At 39.4% G+C, this 11,061-nt stretch overlaps 1 protein-coding gene across 1 annotated transcript in view; it reads right to left on the reverse strand.

Annotated features, from left to right (window-relative positions):
- Positions 1–5,173, reverse strand: part of DNAH12 (dynein axonemal heavy chain 12) — a 113,477-nt gene extending 108,304 nt beyond the window's left edge. Inside the window, exons 1-2 of the mRNA XM_081936986.1 lie at positions 5,062–5,173; positions 3,238–3,410 (exon numbers count right to left, since the gene is read on the reverse strand). Of these exons, the coding sequence (XP_081793112.1) occupies positions 3,238–3,410 (173 nt within the window). The 5' untranslated portion in view covers positions 5,062–5,173. The remainder of the gene's footprint in view (positions 1–3,237; positions 3,411–5,061) is intronic.
- Positions 5,174–11,061: the final 5,888 nt, after the last annotated feature.

Raw genomic sequence — 11,061 nt, forward strand, 5'->3', positions numbered from 1 at the left:
CAATTAAAACAACAGCCAGTAACAAAATAAGAAGTTGATGAAAACAGACAATCACTTTAGTGACAAAGCAAAGGCATGACTTCATATTGCATGGGAAAAGTAATCGGTAAACCATTCCTACATTTTAACAAGAAAATCACATGAATAGACAACATAAAGTGATCAATAATATAGTACCAGATGATGGGCCTTCAGGTTGGAGGGCACTTAGCATACTACTGAGAAAAAGCCGAGGAGTTTTGGAATACTTAATGGTGTTTTGACATTATGAAGGTTAATTTAAAATCTTCAGGATATCTGATTGCAGATATTGCCATGCAGGAAAAGAAAATCCAAAGCTGCATAGATGGTGGAAATGTGAAACATAAGAAGCATGAATATGGGAAATCTGAATTCAATAAAAGATGAAATCAAATCAAGGAGATATTGTCATCTCGGGATCAGAAAACTAATATAAATTGAAACACTTAACAAATTTGTATAAATGCTCATCTATCAGTGGAACATAACAGACAAATCAATTAAAGAACCAAGTCAAGATCACTTAGTATTATATAGTTAATAACTGAATAATATTTATTAATTTATTTAATTTATTTACTGCTCATCTTGTAAAAAGATTCAACTCCGGGCAGCTTCCAGAATGAAAACATCAATATCCTAACAAATAAACAATTTTAAAAGAATAAAAATAGAAATCCCAATCAAAATAAAGTATAGTTAAATAATGGAGACGGAGGAACAGGATGCATGGAGGGAGAAGAAAGGATTGCCTCTTAATTCAACAACCATTTCAAGTGTGATGCTCCCCGGTTAGGGTCCCAAGCCATCTGGCGGAGCAAGAAGGACAAAAGGATGGGAGACAATCTCACTTCAGGGGGTAAGATGTTTCAAAGGGCAGGAGCCATGGCAGAGAAGACCCTTCTCCTGGATCCCAGCAACTGGAATTCCTTTATAAATGAAGCTCAAAGCATGTCTCCTCTGCCAGCACAGATTGGGCAGGCCAGTTCCAGTGGGATGAGACAATTAGAATTCACATACAATTATGCAAAGTGTGCTTTAGTCTGGGAAGATTCTGTCTATTTAGATGAACAGCAATAAAAGAATTACTTTGCGCATTTTACATGTGTCATTCTTGGTTTTTTATACCTGACAGAAGCAGGGAAACTCTGGAATGTACTCAAATATGTTATAATGGATGAATGTGAAAAAAAGACAAAGACCAAGAAAAAGAGGAAAGTAATTTGGATGCCAGAACAAACTTCAAATTGCCAAAAAGAGAAGCTAAAGCCAAGGGGAAAAAAGATCTCAGGAAGAAACTAAGTATTTCAAACAGGGGAGACAAGAAGCAGTATTACAATGACATTTGTAAAGACATCAGAGATGGAAAGAGACAAGTTAAAACAAGGTAAATGTAGAAGAGTACACAAATGATGTTGAAAAAAATATGCAGCAATGTTTGAAAAAATATGAACTAGTATAAGGAAGACTAAACTAATCACAACAAATCAAGCCTTACAATTGGCAATGAACATTTTGAAACAGCTATCAATGGTAAAAGTGTAGAAGGAGGAATGGTGGAATCTAGGGCTGGGTGAAAAGAGGGATCAGCTTCAAGTCCTTACATAGCCACAAGCAAACTAAGTCCAACCTCCCCTTGCATGCTGTTGACCCTTCTCTAACTCTAACCAGATACTGCCTGCAAAAAAAAATCCTTATATAGATAGGCTTTTAGAATAAATCAGTTTAGGTGAATCTTCACATGCGGACCTGGTTTTTCATGCATGATATAAAGCTTCAACAATCAAAGGATATGCCTTAGACTAGCATTTGAAAAGTAACGTGAAGATCTTGGGAAAAATATATAGATGTGGAGATACGCCTTAAACTACAACTACCAGAACTGTGTAGTAAACAAAAGTTTTCATTCTGAGTGTCTATGAAAGAGAAATTTGCATTGGAAAAAGCAGGATATAAAACATATTGACATTCAATACTTTGGAACCTTGGTGTTGAAGAGGATTTCTGAGAATATCATTGACAGTCCATAAAAGACTCAATTGGATCATTAAAGAAATTAATTGCAGAGTTCTCATTGGAGTTGCAAATGACCAGGCTCAATTTTTGGACACACTATGAAAAAGTCTAGCTGCCTTGAGAAGACTATAGAGAAGACTATAATGTGGAAGGAAAGACAAAAAGAGAATGACTAACAGCAAGGTGAAGGGATTCAATTACAATAGGTCACTTGCAACCTTTCCTTCCATTGGTGGAATTTTGCTCGTCAGAAGCCAGCTAGGAAGATTGCAAATGGTGATCATGCAACACCAGGATGCTGCAACTGTTGTAAATGCAAGCTGGTTTCCAAGCATTCAGATTATGATCAAAACACCAAGGGGATGCTATGACTATTCTAAGTGCAAGGACCAGTCATAAGCCACTTTTTTTCACCATATTGTACCTTTCAACTATTGCTAAGTGAATGGTCTTAAGTTGAGGGCTGCCTGCAATCATGAGCCATGGTTTATAACCATTGTATTGTGTAAGCTCAGCTCATGTTGGATATTTTACCTTTTAAGTATCTGTTTTTCTGTGCATTTTTAGGTAAAGCATTTGATATTGAATTAATCATAACAATCTGCTAATATCTTATGTCCAGAAATTTGCAGAACAGATGTATAGGAACTGGGTATGTCTAGTTTAATAGAAAGAAGGACTAGGGGAGACATGAAAGCAGTGTTCCAATATCTCAGGGATTGCCACAAAGAAGAGGGAGTCAAACTATTCTCCAAGGGACCTGAGGGTAGAACAAGAAGCAATGGGTGGAAACTAATCAAGGAGAGAAGCAACCTAGAACTGAGGAGAAACTTCCTGACAGTTAGAACAATTAATCAGTGGAACAGCTTGCCTCCAGAAGTTGTGAATGCCCCAACACTGGAAGTCTTTAAGAAGATGTTGGATAGCCATTTGTTTGAAACGGTATAGGGTTTCCTGTCTAGGCAGGGGGTTGGACTAGAAGACCTCCAAGGTCCTTTCCAACTCTACTATTGTATTGTATTGTATTGTATTGTATTGTATTGTATTGTATTGTATTGTATTGTATTGTATTGTAAGTGTGCAAGACTTGTGTGTCAGATAGGAATCTACAAACCGCGTTTTCAGCCCTAGAACAGAGAATAAGGCAAGCACAACCACTACCACTCCATAATAATTGCTGTACAGAAAGAGAGATATTACATGATTTTGTTAAGCATCTTCTGCTGTTCCGTTACTCTTCGGTATTTCATCAATTTCTTCTGTTTTTCAGTCAACTCCTTAGATGTCGAAGGAAGAGCTATAGGTGGTAACTGAAGGTTCCATACATCTTCATCTTCATCATGAGTGTTTGTTGATTTACTTGGAGCTGACATCTAAAATAAAAGCAAGTAAAGATTATGGCAATCATTTTAATGTAGATGAAGATGTTAACATACTGATTATGCAGAGATGGGTGGAAGTCAGAACTTGATATATAATATGAAATAATTCCATGTTGATAAGTGTAGTGTTATATAACTTTATATGCATTTTCATTTGACTGATTCAGTTCTTTTTCAAAATCCAATCAATAAAGGAAAATAATAACTTTCAGGATCATTGATTTCATTAAGTGCTTTGGATTCCTGAATATGAATCTAACTTTAAGCAAGAACCTGTGATTACTTTTGTATGAAGGCATACATTTATGTATTTTAAAAAAAGAGCTTCTAGTATCCCTCGGTCCTAACATGGGTCAAGAAGCAGAACCTAGAGTAGAGGTCATCTACTTTACCAGCTAGGATAAAACGTGTAAAGACAAATCAGGAATCTAATTAATTTTTATTTAATCAAATTAAATAAAAAATACAATATGGCTTGTTCTTTCCCTTGAATGGATGAGAGGATAAATGTTTTATGTACTTTGTGCAGCTTGCAGATATGCTCAATATTTGTAAGCTGCAGTATTATGTGAGAGTAGAGCCAATCATTTCATATGCATTTGTAAGGGGAGAGTTAGAGAAATATACAGTATAAGAAAATAACCTAACAATTAGTAAAAACAACAATGTAAATAATACATCCCATGATGATACCTCTAACACCACAAAATACCAACACCTACCTATTCCAGGTCCTTGGTAAGGACTCTATAGGTAGATAAAAATGCCAATTCCAGTCTGAATATCTGGCTGACTGAGTAACAAACCATTCAGACACCTAGTCAATATGGTACCGAATACCAGTGAATAGGGAATAACAATAAGACAGGATTTTTGCTTCCAATTCCAGAAATTGAGGTACATGAGTATTTCTCAAAGTGTGTACCCTTGGGGTCCCTCAAGACTCAGAGTCCACAAAATCAAAATTATTTGCTGGCTTATGTTGAAAAATAATTCAGTACTAAAATCCCATCAAGCAATTGTGAGCCGCATTAGTGGAAGGTAATGCACCCATATTTAATATGGTAAATATAAATCCCATATAAGCAAAATCTCTTTTGAGGGCCTCCATCATTTTAAACATAGAAAGAGGTCCTCCAAGGGGGAAAAAATTAAGAAACATTTGAGATACACAATCTATTTATACACATTTATACCCCACCACAACGGTGTACAGGCTCTAGGCAGCTTCTTGTTCCAGAGAAAGGACTCCCCAAGGGGAAAAAACACCCACAAAGCAAGTTCACAAAGCAAAGGTGTTTTTATTCCCACCCCTACAAACTTGCAATGCAATCAGTTAATTTTCAAGCGTCTCTCCGAGATCAGCAGCATCTATATAGGAAGGAAAAGTTGCTCTGAATTCAACAGTGGGTTGTTTTTGTAGGAAGAGCAGGGCAGCTTCATTTGTAGCAACAGCTGCCTTGCCCTATCCCGGAAAATGCAGTAAGTCTCCAAGCAGGCAGCGGAAGGAATCCTAGCTGCAATCCTGGAGCCATAAAACACCCCCTTGTTTGAAATATATCTCGCTCGCTCTCGGTCTGCAGCCACGTTTGGGAGGCATCCGGGCGAGCCCAGTCGTCTTGTCACCTTGTGGGCCCCTCACCTCTTTCAGGGATGCTGGGGTCGCTTGGGCTTTGCCGAGAAAAGGGGAGCGATGAAGGCAAGAGGGCCCGGCGTCCAACTCCACAAGCACCGGCACTGGGTTGTCAACAAGGCGTTTGTTGCTATGGGAACGAGGTAGGGCCCCACCCACCCCCAGTCTGTTTGGCGGACGGTCCCGCCCTCCGCTTCAAATTCACCCGCCGCGAGAGGAGGGCTCGCGATGTCCAGTTTAAGCAGCGAGGAAGGGAGTTTTCTCGCTGCTTAAACCGGGAGGTGCAAGCGCTGTACGAGAGGAGAGGGGGTTGACTGTCCTTTATTTCTCCAAAAGGGGCGCAGCGTTGGGCCGGTGCCAAATGCGCCTCTTTTTATCTTTGAATTCCTGCCTTTCCCGGAGGGTGGTTAAAAACGAACACCTCGGAGAAAAGGCGTCCTAATCTTGCGCAGAGACACTTCGCTGCCACTTATGTTACCAGCTGAACTCTTATTAAGAGGAGCCCCACGAGCAACATTTTGACTGACTTTGGAAATGTTAACGATATTGTTAAAAATAGGGGTGACGAAATACGAAATATCACTTCAAGGAGAGGATTCGGGATTCCTTTTAAAATATGGAACCGATAAAATAGTGCTATTATGTAGCAAGAGTATGTAAAATCCGGTATACTGTGGTGGTTCAGATGTACTGAGACTCAAATTCGACTCTTCCCTCAACGATTGAAACTGAATGGCTTTCAGATCTTTATAGAAATGGCTTGTTCATATTATTCTGAAAAAAAAAGTTGTGATGTTAATGCTTTTACTGCAACAGAGAGAGTCGGAAGTCAGCGTTTCTTCTCCTACCCCCTTCTTATCTTTCCTCATTTCTCTTCCCTCTTTTCCTCCCCACCGTTTTCCTATTTACTTTTCTATTTAGTATTTTGTATTGTAAGAAGTTATCACCCAGCCCTCCCCCAGAAAAACGAAATATCCTAGGAAATATTGAAAAGGCAGAATATTATATTTTCCTGGATGTGAAAAGGGGAGAAACACACTTTAAACACAAAGTAAAGTCCTGCATCTTCCTGCCCATCCCCACTTTGTCATTGGGCCATTAAGAAGGCCAAGCTAGTCCACTTTACATAATGAGTTCTCCCCATCAGCTCCAGGGGGATGGGAATGAAGGCATGATAATATAAGCCCAACTGATCACATGGCATCTGAACTCAACCAAACCTGGATTCAAAACTCAGCTAGAGAGTTGCCTCTGCATGGGCCCATGTGAGTCTGACAACCAATCAGAATACATTTCTTACACAGGAACATGAAACAGATAGGTGGGGCCGAACAGATTATAAAAAGCCCTGCAAGCCCTTCTTCTCTTCCCTTCCCTTCTTCTCCACCAACATTGAAGCATGTGATCACCTTTTCTGTTCAGGACTCAGGCCATGTGGTCCTGTCCACCATTAAAACCATCCTTCCAAGCAGCCTCCATGTCTCCAGTGTCTTTTTCCCCACTTGGAGCCGAACCCAGAAGGACATTTCTTCCAACAGTATCTTATTTTATCTTATAACTCCATTAAAAATGATTTTAAGAACCCTCATTGACTTCCAGAGTGTTTCATCTCATTGTGATTATTGTGGGGATAAAATTAATAGACTTACTCTGTGTAAGCTGTGTTGAGGTTCTGGAGAAAGGAAGCAAGACATTCGGACCTACTTCACTCTCTCTTCCAACATACACAAATATGAAAAGTTAAACTTTATTTTATTGCATAGGATTATAAAGAGATACTGTAAGAATCTTTAATTGCTGAATGGATACATAAAAAGAGGTACTATTATAATCCTTAGTTTTCTGAATGGATACAATGTGAACCAATGCAAAGATTTCTCAAAGCAACATATTTGTTCAAAAGTGTTATTGGTGTTCCATGGAAATAACTTCAAGAAGGATGGAACAAGAATCTACTCAGATTCAGATGCAGAATCAGTGTAGTTAGTTTCTTCAGGCTGATTACTATAGAAAGTGAAGAACCCTGCAGAAAGATTATTCACTCTGAGGATAAATACATGTCCCTGGTGGTGTGTACTTTTGATGCCTGAATAATCATGAGTTTTGCAACTTTGTGTCTGTCATATTGTCAGCTTCAAAATTTAGGAGTTCAATGAAGCCCTACTATTTCCATGATTTTCCTACATTGGCCTCAAAAAGAATTACTTCACTAAATTTTCACTGACACGGTGCTGGACGATAAGCACAAAAACAAGCTCTGAAACTCAGCATTTTTATAATGAACAGCTGTAACAATTCCTGCCACTAGAATCTGCTCAGAATTATTGGAAACTTTCTGAGATTCTTCTTGTTAGCTATGTTCACAAAAAATTGCTCATGTACAAAAACAAACTTGGGTTTGATTAACTTTTTTCTTAATGTGTGAAGCCAACACGTTAGAATCAAGATCACGTGAAGTGTTAATACTTTATAATGCCTTGGGAAGGCCACACTTGGAATACTGCATTCAGTTTTGGTCACCACGATGTAGAAAAGATGTGGAGACTCTAGAAAGAGTGCAGAGAAGAGCAACAAAGATGATTAGGGGACTGGAGACTAAAACGTATGAGGAATGGTTGCAGGAACTGGGTATGTCTAGTTTAATAGAAAGAAGGACTAGGGGAGACATGATAGCAGTGTTCCAATATCTCAGGGGTTGCCACAAAGAAGAGGGAGTCAAACTATTCTCCAAGGCACCTGAAGGTAGAACAAGAAACAATGGGTGGAAACTAATCAAGGAAAGAAGCAACTTAGAACTGAGGAGAAATTTCCTGACAGAACAATTAATCAGTGGAACAGCTTGCCTCCAGAAGTTGTGAATGCCCCAACACTGGAAGTCTTTAAGAAGATGTTGGATAGCCATTTGTTTGAAACAGTATAGGGTTTCCTGCCTAGGCAGGGGGTTGGACTAGAAGACCTCCAAGGTCCCTTCCAACTCTTGTATTGTATTGTAATTTACAGCCAAATATTTCAGGTTGAATCTTCTGATTTAAGTCTGACTGATAATGTTCAACCAATATACTAAATCACAAAATAGTATGCTTGCATTAGGAACCACAATATTGTGCAAACTCCCAAATTGGATTGAGTAAACATAGTTAAGCTATGTTGTGCAAATACAGCAAGCATATTACAATATAGAAACCCAGTTTGATGAAATGTATATTATTATTAAACCAAATACATTTTTATTGCAAAAAATATATAACTGGAAGTATAAATGAGAAATATTTTTATTGGGTATCAATTATCAATCAATCTTCTAAGAATGTAACTATTTCTTTACTCTCTAAGTATGCAAATAAAATTACATTATCACATCAAACATTTTTTTCTGTGACCTATTTGCCAGGCCTGTTCATATACTGCTGATGAGGTGTTTTTATTTGTATTCACTTTGTTTTGTTTTATTATACATTCCCTAATATGTACTGTTCATGACCCAAGTATAGAAAGATCAGATACAAAGTCTGAAACAAATGAAACAAAACTACGGTAGTTGGGATGAAAAGTACCTGATTTTTATTTTTGAAATTTAAATTTATCTGATCTGAATCTCAACTAATTACATTGGCATATTTGTATCAGTACATAACAATTTATTTGTAAAATGCCTTGACTTGAATGTAAGAGCTGTATTAGCACAGGCCAAAGGTGCATCTATTTCCTACAATGAGAAGCTGGAAAACTCAGAAGCTGAATAGGAAGACAACAGCTGTCATCTATAGTTGATCTTCAGTGATTGATAAAACTGAATTTGTTTCAGACGTTAAAGTTGAGCATAACAAATATAACATTTCCACCCCAGACCACCCCAACGAGGCTGTCGAGGTGATGACCCGGTGTTTGGAAGCCGTCGGGATCTGGATGGGGGACAACAGACTCAAGCTCAACCCCTCCAAGACGGAGTGGCTGTGGCTACCGGCACCCCGGTTCAGTCAGTTGATTCCATCACTGACCATAGGGGGCGAGCAATTGCCCCCTGTGGAACGGGCGCGCAATGTGGGCGTCCTCCTAGATGCCCGGCTGTCAATGGATGACCATGTGGCAGCCGTGGCAAGGGGGGCGTTCCACCAGGTTCGCCTGGTGCGCCAATTGCGCCCCCTACTGGACCGGGATGCCCTACGCACGGTCACTCATGCACTGGTGACATCTCGGCTGGACTACTGCAATGCCCTCTACATGGGGCTTCCCTTGGGACGCACTCGAAGACTGCAGTTAGTCCAGAACGCAGCCGCACGGGCTATTATGGGGAGTACTAGGTACTCCCACGTAACACCGCTCCTGCGCGAGCTGCACTGGCTGCCTGTGGTCTTTCGGGTGCGTTTCAAGGTGTTAATTACCATCTTTAAAGCGCTCCATGGCTCAGGACCTAGGTACTTGCAGGATCGCATCCTACCACACACTTCCCTGCGACCGATTCGCTCTCACAGGAAAGGACTCCTCCGGGTACCGTCCAATAAGCAATGCCAACGGGCAGCGCCTAGGAGTAGAGCCTTCTCTGTGATGGGCCCAACCCTCTGGAATGACCTCCCCCCCCCCCGATATCAGAACCACCACCGACTTCCGCTCCTTCCAACAAAAACTGAAGACTCACCTGTTCCGTTTAGCCGGCCTGGCCCATTCATAGTCTTATTCTACCTCCTGGCAGATATTTTAATTGGGTATTTTTAGGGTTATTTAAATATTGTTTTTAACTGCTTTGCTTTATGTACAGTTTCCTATTGCCTCCTCTTTTATGTTTGTATTTTCTATCTATTGATGTGTTTTATCTGACTGTACACCGCCCCGAGTCCCTTTGGGGAGAGGGGGCGGTATAAAAGTCCAAATAAAAGTAAAAGTAAATGGATAAATGACTCTTGGCAGAATACAAACTGAGTAAATGGTCAACTGGTTTATCACACTTGCTCTGTCTATTCCATCATATTGGACAACTATTCAGTGCCCTTTGAGTCAAAAACATTCTCCACCATTACTTATATAGTATATCTTCAAGGTGAATAAATTGACACCTCAGATATCCTGTGTAGATTAAAGTTTGTTAGTCCTATTCCAAACCATGTTACCTGATGAAGGATGCAGGACAACTGCTTGAAGTAGAGGCAAAGTTTTATTTTGATAGCATGAAGTGCAGTAGAGCAATCAAAAGGTAGACTATGAACTTAGAATGCTCAGAATGGTAGTACTTATGGTAACAATGGTCTTTGATCATGAAGTAATGGACTTTGATGTGAAATAAGTTAGATGTGCAAATTAAAGTGTTCCTACTCTGGGGATATGTGAGGCCCAGGAAATGAAGATCCATTCATTGTCCTATGGGGTGTGTGAACTTAGATGTGTAAAATCTCTTTGGTGTGAAATTTTTATGGGGTATTATGAGTTCCCTTATCTTGAGAGAATTGTGTTTTATGTTTGCTTGCCAGTGCTGGTTGGCTTCCCGGAGAGACGTGTTTTTGTCTCTGTTAGGGGACACTATAACTATTGCCTGTTTGGAAAAAGGTTGCCCAAATGGCAAGTGAGTTTTCTTCCTACAGCATAATGCACTCTGAGAAATCCCTTGTCTCTGAAAATTTCTCTCTCCATGAGTTAAACAATCTATTACAAAGAAAACCAAACATACTATATTTTTATAAAGATTAAAAGAAATGCACAACCTGTATAAAATATGAATCTAATTTAGATGTGCACAGACTCAGAAAACCGCAGTATTAAGAAAACTTTCATGGACAGGTCTATAAAGTTTTTTATTTTTAATTTTTATTCCTCCCTTATTTTTATAGTCAACTGAAGGCAGCAAACATACATAATACTCCCTTCTCCTCTTTTCCTCACTACTGTGAGGTGGATTGGGCTGAGACTGGCTCAAAGACACCCAGCTGGCTTTCGTGCCTAACGTGGGACTAGAATTCAGTGTCTCCTGTTTTCTAGTCTGGTTTCTAGAAGTCAAGCTAATTTAATATTACTAAACTT

Source organism: Natrix helvetica (genome assembly GCF_964273705.1).
Source record: "Natrix helvetica genome assembly, chromosome: 1".
Lineage (NCBI taxonomy): Eukaryota > Metazoa > Chordata > Lepidosauria > Squamata > Natricidae > Natrix > Natrix helvetica.